Source organism: Mobula hypostoma, chromosome 16, assembly GCF_963921235.1.
Source record: "Mobula hypostoma chromosome 16, sMobHyp1.1, whole genome shotgun sequence".
Classification (NCBI taxonomy): Eukaryota; Metazoa; Chordata; class Chondrichthyes; order Myliobatiformes; family Myliobatidae; genus Mobula; species Mobula hypostoma.
This window is the reverse complement of record NC_086112.1, coordinates 22,411,535-22,432,719: the sequence shown is the minus strand read 5'-3', so window position 1 is coordinate 22,432,719 and position 21,185 is coordinate 22,411,535. Positions and strand designations below refer to the sequence as shown.

At 43.3% G+C, this 21,185-nt stretch overlaps 1 protein-coding gene across 10 annotated transcripts in view; it reads left to right on the top strand.

Annotated features, from left to right (window-relative positions):
* pja2 (praja ring finger ubiquitin ligase 2) overlaps window positions 1–20,739 on the top strand; it is a 63,176-nt gene extending 42,437 nt beyond the window's left edge. For 4 of the 10 annotated variants that reach the window (XM_063068632.1, XM_063068630.1, XM_063068633.1 and 1 more), the window contains 5 exons: window positions 1,435–1,638; window positions 2,266–2,374; window positions 2,750–2,864; window positions 9,168–9,283; window positions 19,274–20,735. In XM_063068632.1, the coding sequence (XP_062924702.1) occupies window positions 1,435–1,638; window positions 2,266–2,374; window positions 2,750–2,864; window positions 9,168–9,283; window positions 19,274–19,399 (670 nt within the window). In that variant the 3' untranslated portion in view covers window positions 19,400–20,735. Of the gene's footprint in view, window positions 1–1,434; window positions 1,639–2,265; window positions 2,375–2,749; window positions 2,865–9,167; window positions 9,284–19,273 lie in introns of all 10 variants that reach the window. The other 6 variants (XM_063068638.1, XM_063068634.1, XM_063068635.1 and 3 more) reach the window with 3 other exon arrangements.
* The last annotated feature ends 446 nt before the right edge of the window (window positions 20,740–21,185 follow it).

Below are 21,185 nucleotides of genomic sequence, written 5' to 3'. Positions count from 1 at the left end.
GCTTTGAACCTGAACTGTTCACTAACAAATCCTGCTGAGACAATAGGAAGTGTGAAGTTTGATGGACAGGTGATACCCCATCAGGGGGATAAAAATACTGGGTTTGCTAAGGCACGGGACACATGCCATGAGACCCTGGAAAGAGCATTGTGTCCCACAAGTCGGTGGGAGTTTGGAGGACCAATTCACGGGAATCGGTCAGAGGCTCACAGGGTGTAAAGGTACGATCGGTGGGAACTTGGTGTGTGTCTGCCCTTGCCTGGGTACCGGGTTCACCACGGAAGAACGATCGCATCCAGAACGGAGGGGTCACAGTCGGTGACCACAGCGGGATCAGAAGGCATCGAAAGGTTTTCCTGAAACCAACTCTGTGTGTGTGTGTGTGTGTGTGTGTGTGTGTGTGTGTGTGTCTCTCTCTCTCTCTCTCTCTCCCCCCCTCCCCCTCCCCCTCCCCCCAATGGTACAACAACAGCAATTACTTCGAACTACACTAGACTGAACTGAACTCTGCTTCACCTTAAGACTGATCATTTTATCGCTAGACTGCGATAGAGCTTGGTTGATTCCTATTACCCTATTTCTGTGTATATGTGTATACTATCATTGCTAACCTGTTACATTTATATCCTTGCAGTTAGTGTACTGTAATACTTATTTTTTTTAATAAAACTTTATTAGTTCCTAGTAATCACAGACTCCAACGAGTGTTCCATTTCTGCTGGTTTGTTTGACAACCCAGTTACGAGGTACGTAACAAAAAGAACCAGCGCTACCACCTTTGTAATCTCAAAATGGGCTTGTATATTAGCATACCTCACTCTGCTTTCACTGTCCTGCAAATCTTTCTCATTGGTGAATAGTGATGCAAAGTACTCATCTTGTGCCTCGTCCATAAAGATGAGATGATATCAATGAAACACGAAGTTCTGACGTAGAGCATTGATGGTTCCCCTGTGACTTTGGTAGTTAGAACCAGCGGGGGAAGGGTCTCGGCCTGAAACGTTGACTGCTTCTTCCTATGGATGCTGTCTGACCTGCTGAGTTCCACCAGCATTTTGTGTGTGTTGCTAACTATTTGGAACTGAGGTGAGGAGATAATTCTTTACTCAAAGGTTAGTGATTACTTGGCATTCTCCAGCTAAAAGATGTGTAGATATTCAGTTATTGAGTATACTCTAGACCCAGGGCTTCCCGGCCTTTTTATGCCATGAGCCCCTACTATTAACCAAGGAGTCTTTGGATCCCAGGTTGGGAACCTGTGCTCTAAACAGACTTTGATACATTTTTGGATATTAAGAGAATCAGAAATAAGGGTGCATGAATGGAAAATCGTGCTGAAGTAAAAGATAAGCAATGGTCTTATTGAATGGCCAGTCAAGTACAAATGGCCCGCTCCATTTGTTTTAAATGTTCTTGTAACTATATTTTTTCCAGAGAACCAACCTCCTTAGAAGAAGGAGAGATTCCTTGGGTGGCATTTAATGAAGAAAGTGATTGCACTAGTACCAGCAGCAGCAGCAGCACCGATGAGACTGAGGGACTTGATCAACTTGGGCAATCAGGGCTTTTAATTCTAAATGACAGCAACAACTTTGAAGATGATTCCAGCATCAGTGAAGACTTGGATATGGAATGGAGGTTTGTAAGACTTTTAATTTCTTTATTGGTATCCAGGTATCTGTTGCAGCTGGTATGATAATCCCCAGTTACTGCTTTCTTGCAGACTAAAAAATAAGTTAGATTCTCGAAAAGCAGAATATCCAAATTGCGAACTGTATTTGCAAACAGCTAAATTACTAATAACTAGCCGGTGATGTGGTGGCACCTGCAACAGACTTCAAGGCGAGTGGTCCCGGGTTCGAATCTGGCTGGCTCCTTGCATGCTTTCCATCTGCGCTGGGTTGAGTGCTGAGATAGCAACATAGCTTGGTTTTAAAAAAACCCAGGCAAATGCTGAAGAAATGGCAAGGTTGAACTGCCCAAACCACCACAAGGCGCAGAGAAGACCAACTTTAAATTACTGATGAATATTCTGCTTTTCAGAGGCAAGTTAAAACAAGCTATTGGTTTCAGTGTGGCTTCTGCATGTACACTTTAATTGCCACAAATATTTGAGTGAATATTTTTTTTAAAAACTTGCTAGAGGGTAACTTTAAAGCAGGAAAAAGTAGCAATTAATGTTTATGGTACAGGGGTCTCAAAGTTAATATTTTAATAATTTTTTTAGAAAGTGTTTGACAAATGCTTTCATATTGCCTGTTTCAGACTGCTCGATGAACTTGGTGAAGGACTTACTGCTCAAGCTATATCATCTGTTAATCCACAGCTCCTTTCGTTCATGGCTCTTGAAGAGCGATTGGCTCAAGCAATGGAGGTGGTAAATCTTCACTGATTTATGAAATCCAGGCATTTGTATTTGGATGAACTATGATTTTAGATTATATCTGTACTATTAGAACCCTAGAAATGGCCTTTAGAGAACTTGTTTCAATAGTTGATTGAAAAGCTCACAATTTAACTATTCTAGCTATCCTTGTTAATGGATTAATAATTGTATTTAAGGAGAAGGAATGAGTAACAATGTCTTAGCCTTTCAATACTAAGTTTTGGGTTCCAGTCCAGTTTTAAACCATTAACAACTGCACTTCTAAAATAATGGCTGGTATTCTGAAGGTGTTCTGTAAAATGTATATATGAGGAAAACATTTTAATATTCTGGAATTTTCAATTTAAATTTGTTTATTTAAAGGCTGCTTTAGCACATCTGGAATCTTTGGCCATAGATGGGGAGCAGGCTCCACCTCCAGCATCCAGTGAGACAATTGAATGCTTACCACAAGTTCCAATCACTGAGGAGCATCATGGTAAGCAGTATACACTTTGATTTTTGTTTCTTAGTCTAATATAATCTTGAAAAAAGCCATTGAAAGCATTCATTGGAAATTTCCTTCATGCTTTTGCTCATCTTCAGAAATACGACAGATCTTTTGAACTGTTGTTTCTTATTTTGATGCTGCAAATGTTTACCTTCCCTCCAGAAAAGTTTGTATGTTCTCCCCATGACCACGTGGGTTTCCTCTCACAGTCCAAAGATGTACCAGTTAGTAGGTTAATTGAAACAACAGGAATTCTGCAGATGCTGGAAATTCAAGCAACACGCATCAAAGTTGCTGGTGAACGCAGCAGGCCAGGCAGCATCTGTAGGAAGAGGTGCAGTCGACGTTTCAGGTCGAGACCCTTCGTCAGGACTAACTGAAGGAAGAGTGAGTAAGGGATTTGAAAGTTGGCGGGGGAGGGGGAGATCCAAAATGATAGGAGAAGACAGGAGGGGGAGGGATGGAGCCAAGAGCTGGACAGGTGATAGGCAAAAGGGGATACGAGAGGATCATGGGACAGGAGGTCCGGGAAGAAAGACAAGGGGGGGCGACCCAGAGGATGGGCAAGAGGTATATTCAGAGGGACAGACGGAGAAAAAGGAGAGTGAGAGAAAGAATGTGTGCATAAAAATAAGTAACAGATGGGGTACGAGGGGGAGGTGGGGCCTTAGCGGAAGTTAGAGAAGTCGATGTTTTATGCCATCAGGTTGGAGGCTACCCAGACGGAATATAAGGTGTTGTTCCTCCAACCTGAGTGTGGCTTCATCTTTACAGTAGAGGAGGCCGTGGATAGACATGTCAGAATGGGAATGGGATGTGGAATTAAAATGTGTGGCCACTGGGAGATCCTGCTTTCTCTGGCGGACAGAGCGTAGATGTTCAGCCAAGCAGTCTCCCAGTCTGCGTCAGGTCTCGCCAATATATAAAAGGCCACATCAGGAGCATCGGACGCAGTATATCACCCCAGTCGACTCACAGGTGAAGTGTTGCCTCACCTGGAAGGACTGTTTGGGGCCCTGAATGGTGGTAAGGGAGGAAGTGTAAGGGCATGTGTAGCACTTGTTCTGCTTACACAGATAAGTTAACTGGTCATTTTAAATTGACCTGTGGTTAGGTTAGTTGGGGTGAGTTCCTTATCGGTGTGGCTTATTGGGCCAGATGGAGCCAAAAAAAGTCCCAAATCAGGTTCCTTTTAGGAGACTGGATTTGTTGAACCAAAAAGGTGGTATGATATTTGGCTTTTGTTCAATCAAATAATGGTAAGTACATTCAAGATTCGAGATTGCTTATTGTCATTCTTCAGTACACAAGTATAAAGTAGAATGAAATGATTTTTTTCTCCAAATCCAATGCAGCATCAACAAAACAGAATAAGAATAAAATACAAAACAAAATTCAATATTAAAGCAGTCCTATAAAACACATTGGGTAGTGGGGTGGGTTACTGAGTGGCAGTGTTTTTTCTGCCTGATGGCTTGGTGTACGTGACTGGGACTATAAACTGGTAGTAATTGAGTTCATTTACTCCTTGTCTAATGGGAGGATCTTGTCTGAAGCCCTGATCACACCCTTGTGCTTTCATTATTGAACTGCATTCAAAAAGGGGACACTGAAACACTCGATATTTTAATTTGTTGCATGTGAGTAACAACAGGGAGGCCACCTTTAATAGCCATCTCTGGATGTCCTTCATTTGTAGTGTAATTCTTGATGTAATGACTCTTTTAATATTTTAGTGTGCTTGCAAATTTCTGACTAGCTTTGGTGGAAATGGCAGTTGTTATGCCAAGTTCATGTCTTCCATAAAACTTGAGATACTGGTGATGGTGATTCCATAGCAATGCTGCTCTTCTACATACCAATCCTCATAGAGGGATCAGAAGTGGAGAGAGTGAGCCACTTCAAGTTCCTGGGTGTCAAGATCTCTGAGAACCTAACCTGGTCTCAGCATATTGATGTAGTTATAAAGAAGGCAAGACAGCGACTATACTTCATTAGGAGTTTGAAGAGATTTGGCATGTCGACAAATACACTCAAGAACTTCTATAGATGTACCCTGGAGAGCATTCTGTCTGTTATGGTGGGGGGGCTACTGCGCAAGACCAAAAGAAGCTGCAGAGGGTTATAAATTTAGTCAGCTCCATCTTAGGTACTAGCCTACAAAGTACCTAGGACATATTTAGGGAGCCGTGTCTCAGAAACGCAGCATCCATTACTAAGGACCTCCAGCCCCCAGGACATGCCCTTTTCTCACTGTTACCATTAGGTAGGAGGTACAGAAACCTGAAGGCACACACTCAGCAATTCAGAAACAGCTTCTTCCCTCTGCCATCCAATTCCTAAATGGACATTGATCCCGTGAACACGAACTCACTTTCATAATATATATTATTTCTGTTTTTTTGCACGATTTTTGATCTATTCCATATATGTATACGGTAATTGATTTGTTTATTTATTTTTCATCTTCTGTATTATGTATTGCATTGAACTACTGCTGCTAAGTTAACAAATTTCATGACACATGCCGGTGATAATAAACCTGATTCTGATTCTGAGCCATCAAGCGTTCTTCATTTGACAAACCATTCAATCCTGGAATCATTATCATGAAGCTCCTTTGAACCCTCTCCAATTTCAGCACATCCTGCCTCACCAGTGCTTTGTAAAGTGTTAACATTACAATCCTTGCTCTTACATTATAGTCCTCTTGAAATGAATGCTAATATTGCATTTGCCTTCCTCACCACAGACTCAACCTGCAAATTAACTTTTTGGGAATCCTGCACAAGGACTCCCAAGTCACTTTGCACCTCAGTTTTTTGTATTTCCTTTCCATTTAGAAAATATTCAGCCCTTTCATTTCTTCTACCCAAGTGCATGACCATACACTTCCCAGCACAGTATTCCATCTGCCATTTTTTTGCCCATTCTCTTAATCTGTCTGTCCTTCTGTAGCCTCTCTACTTTCTCAAAACTGCCTGCCCCTCCAGCTATCTTCATATTGTCTGCAAACTTTTCAACAAAGCCATCAATTCCATCATCCAAATCATTGACATATAACGTAAAAAGGCTCGGTCCCAACACAGACCCCTATGAATCACAACGAGTCATCGGCAGTCAGCCAGAAAAGGCTCCTTTCATTCCCACTCTTTGCTTCCTGCCAGTCAGTCACTGCTTTATCCATACTAGAATCTTCCCTGTAAATCATGGATTTGTAACTTGTTAAGCAGCCTCATGTGGCACCTTGTCAAAGGCCTTCTGAAAATCCAAGTAACCACCTTCACTTGATTCTCCTTTGTCTATCCTGCTTGTTACTACTTCAAATAATTCCAACAGATTTGTCTGGCAAGATTTTCCCTTAAGGAAGCCATGCCGGCTACAGCCTATTTTATCATGTGCCTCCAGGTATCCTGAGACCTCCTCCTTAATAATTGACTCCAACATTTTCCCAACCAGTGAGGTCAGACTAACTGGCCTATAGTTTCCTTTCTTCTGCTTCTTTCCCTTCCTGAAGAGTAGAGTAACATTTGCAATTTTCCAGTTTTCCTGAATCTCGTGATTTTTGAAAAATCATTACTAAGGCCTCCACAATCTCTTCAGCCACATATTTCAGAATTCTCGGGTGTACACCATGTGGTCCAGCTGACTTATATACCTTCAGACCTTTAGTTTCTCAAGAACCTTCGGTCTAGTTATTTCAAACACTTCATGCCCTCTGCCACCTGGAATTTCCATCATACTGCTAGTGTTTTCCACAGTGAAGACTGAAGCAAAATACTTATTCAGTTCATCCATCATTTTGTTATCCCCCATTACTACCTCTTCAGCATCATTTTCTAGTGGTCCAATATCCACTCTCACCTCTCTTTTGCACTTTGTGTATCTGAAGAAACTTTTGGTATCCTTTTTTTTAATATTGGCTAGCTTACTTTCATATTCCGTCTTTACTTGCATAATAACTTCTGTAGTTGTCTCCTGTTGGTTTTTAAAAGCTTCCCGATCCATTAACTTCCCACTGATTTTGCTGTATTATACGCCCTTTCTTTGGCTTTTATGTTGTCTTTGACTTCTCTTGTTAGCCATGGTTGTGTCAGCTTTCCTTTAAAACACTTACTTTCTCTTTGGGATGTATATAATCCTGTGCCTTCTGAATTGCTTCTACAAACTCCAGCCATTGCTGCTCTGCTGTCATCCCTGCCGATGTTCCTTGCCAATCAATTTTAGCCAACTCTTTTCTCGTGCCTCTGTAATTCTCTTTGCTCCACTGTAATACTGATACATCTGACTTTAGCTTCTCCTTCTGAAATTTCAGGGTGAATTTGATCATGTTATGATCATTTCCCCTAAGGGTTCTTTTACCTTAAGCTCTCGAATGGATCCTGGTTCATTGCACAACATCCAATCCAGAATAGCTGATCCTCCTGTGGGCTCAACCATGAGCTGCTCTAAAAAGCCGTCTTGTAGGAACTCTAGAAATTAACCCTCCTATAACCTAGTACCAGTATGATTTTCCCAATCTACCTGCATATTGAAGACCCCATGACTATTGTAATATTGCCCTTTTGGCATGCATTTTCTATCGCTCTTTGTAATTTGTAGATGTTGGGGTCTGAATAATACTCCCATCAGGGTCTTTTTACCCTTACAGTTCCTTAGTTCTATCCACAATGATTCAACACCTTCCAATCCTATATCACCACTTTCTAGTGATTTGATTTGATTTTTACCAACAGATCATTGCCACACCCTCTGCCTTCCTGCTTATCCTTTCGATACAATGTGTTTCCTTGGACGTTAAACTCCTAGCTATAATCTTCCAGCCATGATTCAGTGATGGCTACAACATCATGCCTGCCAATCTGCAACTGTTCTGCAAGTTCATCTACCTTATTCCTTATACTGCACACATTCAGATGCCTTCAGTCCTGTTTTCATCTTTTCCGAATTTGTTTCACCATGCTCAATCCTTCGATTCCTAACTTTGTCTGAGATTTTACCAACGTTTGCCTCCACAGTCTCTCCACTAACTGGTCTGGCACTCTGGTTCCCATCCCCCTATAACTCCAGTTAAACCCCCCACTGTTAAGAAACTTTCCCACTGGGACATCAGTCCCCCCTCCAGCTCAGGTGCAAACTGTCCATTTTGTACAGGTCCCACCTTCCCTTGAAGAGAGCCCAATGATCCAAATATCTTATGCCCTCCCTCCTACACCAGCTCCTTAGCCATGTATTAAACTGCATAATCTTCCTAGCTGTGGCCTCACTAGCACATGGCATGGGTAGCAATCCTGAGATCACAACCCTAGATGTCCTACCCTTTCACTTGCCACCTAACTCCCTGAACTCCCTATGCAGAACCTTGCCACTCATCCTACCCATGTCATCGGTGCCTACGTGGACCACGACTTCTGGTTGTTCACCCTCCCACTTAAGAATGCTGAGGACTCAGTCCAAGATATCCCGGACCCTGGCACCCGGGAGGCAACATACCGCAGAACCTCCTGTCTGTTCCTCTAACTAAAGAATCCCCTAGCACTGCAGCTTGCCGCCTCTTCCGCCTTCCCTTCTGAGTCACAGAGGAAGACTCAGTGCCAGAGACCCGTCCCACTGTGACTTTCTTCTGTTGGGTCATCCTGCACCGCCCCCCGACAGTATCCAAAGTGATATACGGGTTGTTGAGGGGGGCGGTCACAGGGCACTGGCTCCTTAACTCCTTTCCCCATCCTGACTGTCACCCAGTTTCTTGTGTCCTGCAACTTCGGTGTAACTCCCTGTCTATGTGTCCTATCTATTACCCCCTCAGCCTCCCAAATGATCTGGAGTTCATCCAGTTCCAGCTCCAGCTCCTTAACGTTTTATTTTAAGGTGCTGGATGCACTTCTCGCAGTTGTAATGGTCAGGAATACTGGAGGTCTCCCTGCCTTCCCACATCCCGTAAGAGGAGAATTGTGCTATTTTGCCCTGACCTCTCTGTTGTCCTAGCTGAGCAGATATAAAGAAGAGAAGGAAAAAAACTTGAGCTTTTCTTTCCTCTGCTTTCTCTGAGTGAAGCCTCTCTTCGCTGAAACCTCAGAGCTAAAGCCTTAAGATCACCACTCTATGTCCATTCCAGCTGCTGCACTTGACCCTGCCTTCCTTTAATTTGCTCTTAACTAATCAATCCCAAACGCAGGTTGACTGCTAGTCAAGGCTCTATGGAGAGCTTTTAATATAGAACCTTTTTTTTTCAGTTGTGCTGTCTTGGATCTGTGCTGTAATGAATGAATGGTTTTTCTTTTGATCCTCCAGGCCTGGAACAATCCTGTGCTATCTGTTGCAGTGAATATGTGAAAGAAGATTTGGTTACAGAATTGCCCTGTCATCATATATTTCATAGACCATGTGTGACCCTCTGGTTGCAGAAGGTATGTTTCTCCAAAATTTTTTTAGAGATCTTTCTTGCCATTGTTCAGGATAGTTGGGACAACCTAATTTGCACAAACCACCATTTTTTGGATCTGAAGGCTTTATTTGTCAATCCTGTCCTTCACTGGTAAGGGTAGCAGTTAATGCCTGTCTTTGTTTGCCTTCAAGCTGGTGATTGAACTGTTGAAGATCTTGTGCTTTGGGCAGGAGGTGGGAGGAATTCCAGAATTTCATGATGGTGAAGGAATGACAATATAATTCCCAGTCGATAGCATGGCATATGGAGAAGTTTGTGAGGTTGGTCCATTAACATACATCAACAGTACAGCTGCCACCATCCTCCTTCAAGGTGCTGTCAGGGGTTGGCAAGCCAAATATGAGCCAACAGGCTGAATTCCAGTGAGGTGGAAAAGACTTCTCCCGATATTCATAAGAATATGGCATCAAAAATCTTGTTTAAAATTACAGTCAGTGGCTTTTCAGAGGAACATACTCCACTGAATGGAAGAGATAGGCAGCTGGTTGTCATTATTGGAGGACAATCATCCCAGTTCCAGGACGTTACTGCAAGTGTGCCTCAACGTGATTTTCCTTCCATCATATGATCAGAAGTGTTTGATGTCCACTATTAATTTAGCACCTGGGTGATATCTATAGATTCATCGAGTTGTACAACTTCGAAACATGTCCTCTAGCTCCATTCATCTATGCCAATCAAGATGCTCATCTATGCTAATACCATTTGCCTACATTTGGTGCATATTGCTGTACACTCTTCCAATCCATATATCTATTCAAAAGTCTTTTTGTAAATATTGTACCTGCCTGAACAGTCTCCTGGCAGCTCATTCTATATACCCATCACGCTTTATATACAAAACTTTTTCAGATCCCTTGTAAACCCTTACCCTCTCGCCTTAAACCTATGCCCTACCCAGGGAAATAGTGTGGCTATATATCATGTCTGCAAACCTGGTAATTTTATAAAACTCTTAAGTTCACCTTTCACACTCGTTGAATCCGCGGAAAGCAGACTGAGCCTAACCAGTCTGTTAAGCCCTCCAGACCAAGCAACATTTCTGTGAGTTTTTCTGCATTCAAACTTGCACACGTTACTCCAAGTAAAGCCGAACAAATGACATCCCACCTTCAACACTGAATGCTTTCGACAAGTCATCTTCAGCACTGAACTTGTGTTGCCAATTTCCAGGAACTGGGTAGTTCCTCATGTCCATTGTTCACTGACATTACCATTGTGAAATCAACCACTGTTAGAGCAAAGGAGCAAAAGGATTGCAAGGGACAAAACTGGCCCTCTGGAAGATCAGAGTGGTCATCCATGCATGGAGCCAGAAGAGATGGGTGAGGTCTTAAATGGATATTTTTGCACCTGCATTTACTCAGGTGATAGGCACAGAGTCTATAGAAGTGAGGCAAAGCAGCAGTGAGGTCATGGACAGTAAACAGATTTCAGAGGAGGAGATGTTTGCTGTCTTGAGGCAAATTAGGGTGGATAAATCCCCAGGGCCTGTAGAGCTATTCCCTTGTAGAAGGCTAGTGCAGAAATTGCAGGGCCTTAACAAAAATAGTTAAAACATCCTTAGCCATGTGTGAGGTGCAGGAGGATTGGAGGATAGCTAATGTTTTTTCTGTTGTTTAAGAAAAGCTCTAAAGATAAAACAGGAAATTATAGGCTGGTGAGCCTGACATCAGTAGTGGATAAGTTATTGGAAATTATTCTAAGCAACAAGGTATATAAGTATTTGGACAGACAGAGACTGAATAGGGATAGTCAACATGGCTTTGTGCATGGAGCTCATGTCTAACCAAGATTTTCAGGGAAGTTACCGGGAAAGTTGATGAAGGCAAGGCAGTGAATGTAGTCTACATAGACTTTGACAAGGTCCCGCATGGGAGGTTGGACAATAAGATTCAGTCGCTTGGCATTCAAGATGAGGTCGTAAATTGGATTAGACATTAGCTTCACAGTAGCAGATGTTCGCCTCTCTGACTGGAGGCCTGTGACTAGTGGTGTGGTGCAGGGATCGGTGCTGGGTCCGTTAGTGTTTGTCATCTATTATCAACAATCTGAATGATGATGTAAACTGGATCAGCAAATTTGCAGATGACACTAAGATTGAAGGTGCAGTGGACAGTGATGAAGCTTGCAGCAGGATCTGAATTAGCCTTAAAATAGACTGCAAAATGGCAGATGGAGGGTAGGACTTAGGCTGTTGGTGGTAGGGCACTGAGGAGTGCAGTAGAACAAATGGATCTGGGAAAACTGATAGATAATTCCTTGGAAGTGGCATCACGGGTAGATAGAGTCGTAAAGAAAGCTTTCACTACATTGGCCTTCATATTGACTACAGGAGTTGGGATGTTATGTTGAAGTTGTATAAAACATTGGAAAGGACCAACTTGGAGTGCTGTTTGCAGTTTTGGTCACCTACCTACATGAAAGATGTCAATAAGATTGAAAGAGTGCAGAGAAAATTTATAAGGCTGTTGCCAAGACTTAAGAACCTGAGTTACGGGGAAAGGCTGAATAGGCTAGGAATTTATTACCTAGAACGTACAAGATTGAGGGGAGATTTGATAGAGGTATACAAAATTTTAAGGGATATAGCAGGGTAAATGCAAGCAGGCTTTTTCCACTGAGGTAGGGTGAAACTAAAAGTTGAGGTCATGGGTTAAGGGTGAAAGCAATGGAGGCTACCTCTGTAAATATATTTAAGACAAGCTTGAATAGATTTTTGCGTAGTAGGGGAATTAAGGGCTATGGGGAAAAGACAGGTAGGTAGAGATAAATCCATGGCCAGGTCAGCCACGATCTTATTGAATGGCGGAGCAGGATCGACAGGCCAGATAGCCGACTCCTGCTCCTATTTCTTGTGTTTAAGGGAAGCGATTTTACTCGGGGTCTGGTGAGAGTATGGATGAACTGCCAAAGGAAGTGGTGGATGGGGGTTCAATTTCAACACTTAAGAGAAATTTGGACAGGTACATAGAGGGAAGGGGTTGGAGGGCTATGGTCCAGATGCAGGTCAAGGGGTCTAGGCAGAATAATAGATCAGCATGGATTAGATGGTTCAGTGGGCCTGTTTCTGTGCTGTAGTGTTCTATGGCTCTGTGGTAATATCATAAGATGCCCATTGACAAGAAACTGAACTGGACCAACCATATTAATACATAACAGGAGTGAACCTGGGGCTGTGTATCCTCCGGTCAGTAACTCACCAACTCTCATCCCAGAATATTTTCACTGTCTATGATAACGCATCAGCCCTCACCATTGAGCACTGTAGTTGCCTTGGATACCATAAGCAAATGCACTCTTGTTGGGATTGCAGTGATAATACCTTCCAGACCTTTGACTTCTTCCTAAGAACAGTGACTTTGACTGGAGCAGAGCACCACACGTTACAGGCTCCCTCCCCAAAGGTATTTACCATTCTGAATCGGAATACTCATGCGTTGTCACTGTGTCAAAATACTGGAACTTCACATCTAGAAGCATTGTGGGAGAAACTTCACCAAAAGGTAGTTCAGAAATAACAAATGGGTCATCAGCAGCTACTCTTTGTCAGTTAGATACGGGCAGCGACTATCCCATGAATTCAAAATTGTTTGTTGTCATTCTTCAGTAGAAGAGTGTAAAGGAGAACAAAATGATTGTTACTCCAGATCAGATGCAGCATAAAAATATCTCAACAAAGAACCCAAAAAAAACAAAAAAGCCCTACAATAAATATAAAAGCAATCCTTTAAAACACTACAAGTAACGGAGTGTGACTGTATATACACGGATTAGCTTGCTTACACGAGGAAATCTGAAGATACTGGAAATCCAAAGCAACACACACACACACACACACACACACACACACACACACACACACACACACACACACACACACACTACACACACACACACTACACACACACACACACACACACACACACACACACACACAATGCTGGTGGAACTCTGCAGGCCAGGCAGCATCTATTGAAAAGAGTAAGCAGTGGATGTTTTGGGCTGAGACCTTTCATCGGGACTGGAGAAAAAGACATGAGTCAGAGTTGGAATGTGGGGGGAGGGGAGGAAGAAACACAAGGTGATAGGTGAAACTGGGAGGGGAGGGGTGTGGAGATGTAGCCATGGACACTTGCATGGGTCCTAGCTATGCCTGCTTTTTTGGCGGCTAAGTGGAACATTCTATGTTCCAAGGCTTACTCTACATCGACAACTGCTTTGGTGTTGCTTCCTACACAATGCAGAGCTCGCTGACTTCATTAGCCTTGCCTCCAACTTTCACCCTGCCCTCAACTTTACCTGGTCCATTTCCAACCCCTCCCTCCCCTTCCTCAATCTCTCTCTATCTCTGGAGACAGCTCATCTACTGATGTCTACTATAAACTTACTGATTCTCACAGCAACCTGGACTATATCTCTTCCCACCCTGTTACTTGTAAAAATGCCATCCCCTTCCCTCAATTCCTTCATCTCCACTGCATCTGCTCTCAGGATGAGGCTTTTCATTCCTGAATGAAGGAAATCTTTTTCACCATCAGCGCTGCCCTCAACCACATCTCTTCCATTTTGTGCACCTCTGTCCTCATCCAATTCTTCTGCCACCCCACCAGGGATAGTATTCCTCTTGTCCTCACCTACAACCCCTCCAGCCTCTGGGTCCAGCACATAAGATTCTGTAACTTCTGCTTTCTCCAACAGATCCCACCACCAAGCACATCTTTCCGTCCTCTGATTTCCCAGGGATCACTCCCTTGTCATTTCGTCCATCCCCACTGATCTCCCTCCTGGCAAGCAGAACAAGTGCTACACCCACCCCTACACCTCCTCCCTCACTACCATTCAGGGCCACAAACAGTCCTTCCAGGTGAGGCGACATTTCACCTGTGAATCTGTTGGGGTCATCTTCTGTATCCGGTGCTCCCAGTGTGGCCTCCTGTATATCGATGAGACCCGACATAGATTGGGAGACTACTGCACTGAGCATCTACGCTCTGTTTACCAGAAAAAGTGGGATTTCCCAGTGGCCACCCATTTTAATTCCACTTCCCGACATGTCAGCCCATGCGATGAGGTCACACTCAGGTTGGAGGAGCAACGCCTTGTATTCCATCTGGGTAGCCGCCAAGCTGATGGTGTGAGCATCAATTTCACAAACTTCTGGTAATGCCACCCCCCCCCCTGTTCATTCCCCTTCCCATTTCCCCCTCTCACCTTATCTCCTTACCTGCTTATCACTTTCCTCTGGTGCTCCTCTCCCTTTTCTTTCTTCCGTCGCCTTCTGTCCTCTCCTGTGAGGTTCCCCTTCCAGTCTTGTATGTCTTTCACCGGTGAACTTCCCAGCTCATCCCGTCTGCGTCCCCACCCAGTACTCAGTTTCACCTTTCACCTTGTGTTTCTTCCTCCCCTCCCCCACCTTCTAACTCTGACTCCTCATCTTTTTCTCTCCAGTCCTGATGAAGGGTCTCAGCCCGAAATGTCAACTGTACTCTTTTCCATAGATGCTGCCGAGCTTTCATACGTGGACTGTTTGTATATGTATAAAGTTGTACAGGGTGCAGGAGTTTCTGTACCTGAGGTGACTGATAATACTAAGGAAATGCTGAGGTGATAGTAATTCTTCTAGGTAGCAGCAGGACATATGAAAGCACACTAGGACAGTGACTGTGTCTGAGTAAGTATGAGGTGTAAAGTATAAGGGTAAAGTGGCAGTGGATCACAGGGATGAAGTGTGCTGAGGAGCTGTGGATAGGAGTGGCTGATCAGTTCACTGGCTGATTAGCATCTGTGACCAGTTTGAGCTGGCGTCAGGAGCCTGGGTCAACCACGTGAAGAACGAAGCCATGCTCTTCAGCAACTGGTCTGATTACGTGAAGGTGTTGGGGATCTGGTTCAGGGAGGGGGGCAGAGGTGAGTAATGAGAACTGGCTGGAGTGGACTGCCAAGGTAAAGCAGACAATGGAACTGTGGGGAGGGTGCTCCCTATCGATAACAGGGAAGGAGCTGGTCGTCGGGTGTAAGGTGCTCCCAGTGCTGTTGCCCTTGGCGCAAGTGTGGCCCATCCCCCGCACCTGCAGCTCGGAAATCTCCCGAGCCGTCTTCAGGTTCATCTGGGGGTCAAAGATGGAGTGGGTCAGAGGGGCTGCCATGCACAGGTCACTGGATAATGGGGGCAAGAACGTCCCCAATGTTGCCCTCATCCTGATGGCCAGCTTCGTGTGTGGCTGCTTCAGGTTGTGTGTGGAATCCAGATATGTGGGCACCAAGTACCACAACCTGCCCAGGTTCTGCCTGTCACCCCACTCCCGCGCAACGCCCCAGTCAGCTGGACATTGCTGCACTACCTGTCCTTAGTGGAGAAGTTCTTCCAGAATGACGCCTTTGACCACAGGGCCATCAGGCAGTGCTCAACACGGAATGTCCTGCAGGCACTGCAGGAGAAGGACGTGATGGACACAGTGGGGTGGTTCCCTGAGCAGACCATCCAGTTCATCTGGCAAAATACCTCATCGCCATATCTCACCAACAGGCACCAAGACGTAGCCTGGCTGACGGTGAGAGGGGCCCTCCCAGTCAGAGCCCTCCTGTACGCCCGGAACGTCGTCTCCACACCCTGCTGCCCATGGGAGGACTGCAGTGAGGTGAAGTCAGTGACCCACCTCTTTGCACACTGTGAGTTCGTGGAGAAGGTGTGGAGGAGGATGGATGGGCTAGTGTCATGCTTCATCCCCAGCAGCTGTGTAACAGAGGACTCTCTGATCTATGGGCTGTTCCCAGGGACGCACACAGAGACAAACATCCAGGGCTGCTGGCAGATCTTCAACTCAGTGAAAGACGCTCTTTGGGTGGCCCGAAACTTGATGGTCTTACCAGCACATTGAGATGGCCGTGCCAGAATGCTGCTGACTGGCGTATTCTGGGCTGCAGGAGTACGTGCTGAGGGACGCGCTGAAACTCGGTGCAGCCACCCCAAGGGCCCGGTGGAGAAGGACTACAGTATAGGATTCTTCTCCTGTGGGAGTGGGAGGGGTTGGGTGGCGGGGTGTATACCCCTCAACAATGGTTGTACAGTATGAACCAGCAGAGTACCATGTGAGTGGCTGAAATTGGTAAACTGCATAGAATGTAATGGTAATGTCTGTAAAGCATTCAGGGTTATTGAATGGTTTATTGTAAATAATTTCATTGTGAATAAAGAAGGTTTTGTTCAAAAAAACCTGGTGGTAGGGTGGGTTAATGGGTGGCGTTGATGATCAGCCTGACGGCTTGGGGGAAGTAACTGGTTTTGAACCGAGTGGTCTTCGGTTGTATGCTACGTAATCACTTCCCTGCTGGGAGTGAGACAGACAGAACAGAAGCAGGTTGAGTGGGATCCTTCAAGATATTGCTGACCTTTTTCTGGCACTTTTCTGTATGTAAGTCTGATTAATATTCATTCAGAAATTAGTGTTGTTTAAATTTAATATAGTTCTAAACTTTGACTGATACACTTTTATTTATACAATTAAACTTTTATTCTTCATGTTTATGCCTGAGCATGTCAAATAGCATCTAAGGAGGGCTATGAACATGTTAAGGATACTAACAAGCTGAAATCAATGCCATCTAACCCGTTGATGCAGCAGTGTCTGTTGCACTTGGGGCTTGAATGCTCCAAAGAGGTAACAAAATAATTGTAAACAACAGGAATTCTGCAGATGCTGGAAATTCAAGCAACACACATCAAAGTTGCTGGTGAACGCAGCAGGCCAGGCAGCATCTCTAGGAAGAGGTATAGTCGACGTTTCAGGCCAAGACCCTTCGAGACCTGATGAAGGGTCTCGGCCTGAAACGTTGACTGTACCTCTTCCTGGAGATGCTGCCTGGTCTGCTGCGTTCACCAGCAACTTTGATGTATGTTGCTTAACAAAATAATTGTGACTTCTTTGCAAGAAAATAGCATCATTGGTGATGTAATTAAATTGACACCAAGGTTCAAACATGCTTGGAAGAAGGGGTGCATAATCATAACAAGGGAGAATTGACTGAAAATTTCTTTGAGAAAATGGGAACCTTCTAATTATGCTTCTTCAAAAACATCAATTTGTGTGTGAAAGGTACTCCTGTCTACACTTGTTTATAGTCAATGCAATGCCTGGAATTGCTGCTTTTACAAACATAGAATCATAAAGCCTTCAGCACAATACAGGCCCTTTGGCCCACAAAGCTGTGGCGAACAGGTCCTTACCTTAGAAATTACCTAGGGTTAGCCATAGCCCTCTATTTTTCTGAGCTCCATGTACCTGTCCAGGAGCCTCTTAAAAGACTCTATTGTATCTGCCTCCACCACTGTCACTGGCAGCCCATTCCACACACTCACCACTCTCTGCATTTAAAAAAAACCTACCCTTGACATCTCCTCTGTACCTACTTCCAAACATCTTAAAACTGTACCCTCTCGTGTTAACAATTTCAGCCCTGGGAAAAAGCCTCTGACTATCCACACGATCAATACCCCCCCCCCACAACATCTCATACACCTCTATCAGGTGACCTCTCATCCTCCATTGCTCCAAGGAGAAAAGGCCAAGTTCATTCAACCTACTCTCGTAAGGCAAGCTCCCCAATCCAGGCAACATCCTTGTAAATCTCCTCTGCACCCTTTCTATAGTTTCCACATCCTTCCTGTAGTGAGGTGATCAGAACTGAGCACAGTACTCCAGGTGGGGTCTAAGCATAGTACTCTAAGTGGGGTCCTATACAGCAGTAACATTACCTTTCGGCCCTTGAACTCAATCCTATGGTTGATGAAGGCCAAATACACTGTATGCCTTCTTAACCAGAGAGTCAACCTGCACAGCAGCTTTGAGTGTCCTGTGGACATGGATCCCAAGATCCCTCTGATCCTCCACACTGCCAAGAGTCTTACCATTAATAGTATATTCTGCCATCATATTTGACCTACCAAAATGAGCCACCTCATACTTATCTGGGTTGAACTCCATCTGCCACTTCTCAGCCCAGTTTTGCATCCTATTAATGTCTCGCTGTAACCTCTGACAGTCCTCCTCACTATCCACAACACCCCCAAACTTTGTGTCATCAGCAAATTTACTAACCCATCCCTCCACTTCCTCATCTAGGTCATTTATAAAAATCACGAAGAGAAGGGGTCCCGCCCCTTCTGGCTCTCATAATTTCATTCCTAAGCTCCTTCCTGCTAGCCTTATAATTTTCTAGATCTCTATCATTACCTAGTTTTTTCAACCTTTTGTAAGTTGTTCTTCTTGACTAGATTTCCAACAGCCTTTCTAAACCACGGTTCCTGTACCCTTCCATCCTTTCCCTGTCTCATTGGAGCATACCTATGCAGAACACCACGCAAATATCCCCTGAACATTTGCCACATTTCTGCCGTACATTTCCCTGAGAACGTCTATTCCCAATTTTGAATTATTTTTCAGGATAGCTCTTGATCCATTGGCCTGCTCATCCCCATAATCATGTATAGGCCAGCACTCTTGGAAAAACTCACTGAAATTTTAAATAATCATGCTGAAATAAAGCAGGTCACTTTTAAAATTTGCGTTATGTGTACAAATGTTGAAAGGAAAATCTAGTTGATGTTGTAAATAAGGTTTTCATTAGCCTGTGCATACGCGTTGCTTGTGCTATGATGATCTTGACTTTTCGACTACTTTAGGTAAAAGGCCAGTAAATGTATTGTAAATGGAAATGTGTTGTGATCCACTGACTTTGTCAGAATGATAAAGTATGCATATTAACAGCTGCTGCAAGAATTTCTAGATTCATCATTGCACCATGGCTGTTATGGCAGAATTTTAAATTTCTGTAGTCTTGCCATTTTTCAGTACTTAATCATTCCTTAATAAATTTTGACTAGAATGAAGTAGAAGGAGGAATGGAATTGTTGGAATTACATTAACTTTATTGTTACTGCTTTTTCTCTCAGTCTGGCACATGCCCCGTTTGTCGTCACATTCTCACATCGACACTTCCAGAAGCTGCTGCAGCTGCTACATTTTTGCCCGAACCAGCGACCCCTCCGCCTACGCGTGATGGTCCGACAATACGATAAAGTCTGATTTTACCCAGTGAATGTCAAAGGAACTTGCACTGTTTAAATAGGATCAAAAAGTATGAATCATATGTTTGTGATTTTTGCTGTAGGCTTATTTTGTTTAAAGGCTGACAAAACTGTCTTACTACTAGTGAGGAGTTTAATTCTGCATTATTATTTTATGTAAAATATCTTCAATTAATGTTTATTCTTTTGTGACAGAAAAATAGATCTTGTAAATATTTTTGTGGGGTTAGATTTATGATGTACTTGTTTCTCTGTTTAAGTGTAATTCTGACTAAGTGTTTTATTTTTAAATAATCATGTATTTTGATGCTGATAATTGTATTTGCAAGGAGCTTTGGGGCACAAATGTACTGTGAGGTTTATTTTGAAATTTAATTCTAAGTTTTTTTTTGTTTAACGCAGTAACACACTTACTTTACACTGGGTGATGGAGCGCGAGGAAGTTGTCTTAGTTCCATTGGATAACGTTGTTTAGTTTCTTACAATGTGACCAGCATAATGACCCATAAATGAAGACAACATCTGAAATCACAACAGCATTGAGTATTGTTTCACCTCCAATAAAGTGCATCATTAAAACTGTAACCACTGCCATACTCTCTAATTGGAATGTTATCACGAATCAAAGTTCTGGAAATAATTTATTTTAACATTTAAAATTAAAGCACATGTAACAAAGTTTTATAGTTAGCAGCTAGCAACATTGAAATTTTGATAGATTTTTACATAGAGAATCCCTTCCATATTTTTCAAGCAAGACAGTGTGAATTCTTAAAATGAATCTATTACTGTATTTATCCATAATACAAGCAGTGAGAATTGTCAGGTGGTCTTGTATAACAGTAGAAAATGTCGAGTACACATTTTGGTCAGAATGTCTCACTTTTATGTCAGAAGGGTGAACGTCCAATGAAATTGCTTTATATTAAAATAACAGTACCTTTGAAACCCTCAGTTTTCAATTCATGGGATACAGCTTTCATTTTTTGTTGTTGTGTATTCTTGGGATGAGGGGGGTATTGTTAGGAAGAACACTATTTCTGACTTGCCTCACATTAAACTCTGAGGAAAACAGTTGAGAGTCGTATCATCGTAGCTTTGGCTCCATGAATTCTGAATCAGGTAAGAACAGCTTTCCTTCCCCAAGAGCAGGTTGTGAACCATTTGAATCTTACAGCTCTCCAACAACTTCAAAGTTGTTTGCAAATCCAAGTCAGTTACTTGGAAATTTTTCTAGACTTTTATTTAAATTCTCAAACTGTGAAGGATTTGATCATGCATTGAAAAGTAATGGGGAGAGCAAAAAGGGGCAATGAGGTATCAATGGCATGTAAAATAAAGGAGAAATTTGGAAGATTCTATTAGTAAAACCATAGTTAGGGAGATTGCAGGTCTCCTTAAGGGTGATCATAGTAACCTATATGTGGAGGAACTGTAATAAGAGACATCTGGGCAGGTATTTGACCAGGTAAGGCATGATTATCAGCATAACCATGGTATTGTGAGGTTTATGAACTTTAAAATTCCATTAATCTGATGCACTTGGGTCTTTGGTGATATTAGACTGCCTTATTAAAGGGAGTGCAGAGAACAATGTTCCAGTAAATTTAGTGGAAGTGCAAAACAAAAAGAGGTCCCGATGAGTTTCAAGGGAGCGCAGTAATAAATGTTCAAGTGTGTTTACAAGAAGCTGGCCCCAGTGAATTTAAAGAGCTTCGCGATCAGGCCCCTTTTGGGAGTGTGGGAAGAGAGCACTGCTGTGTTAAGGGGAATGTGG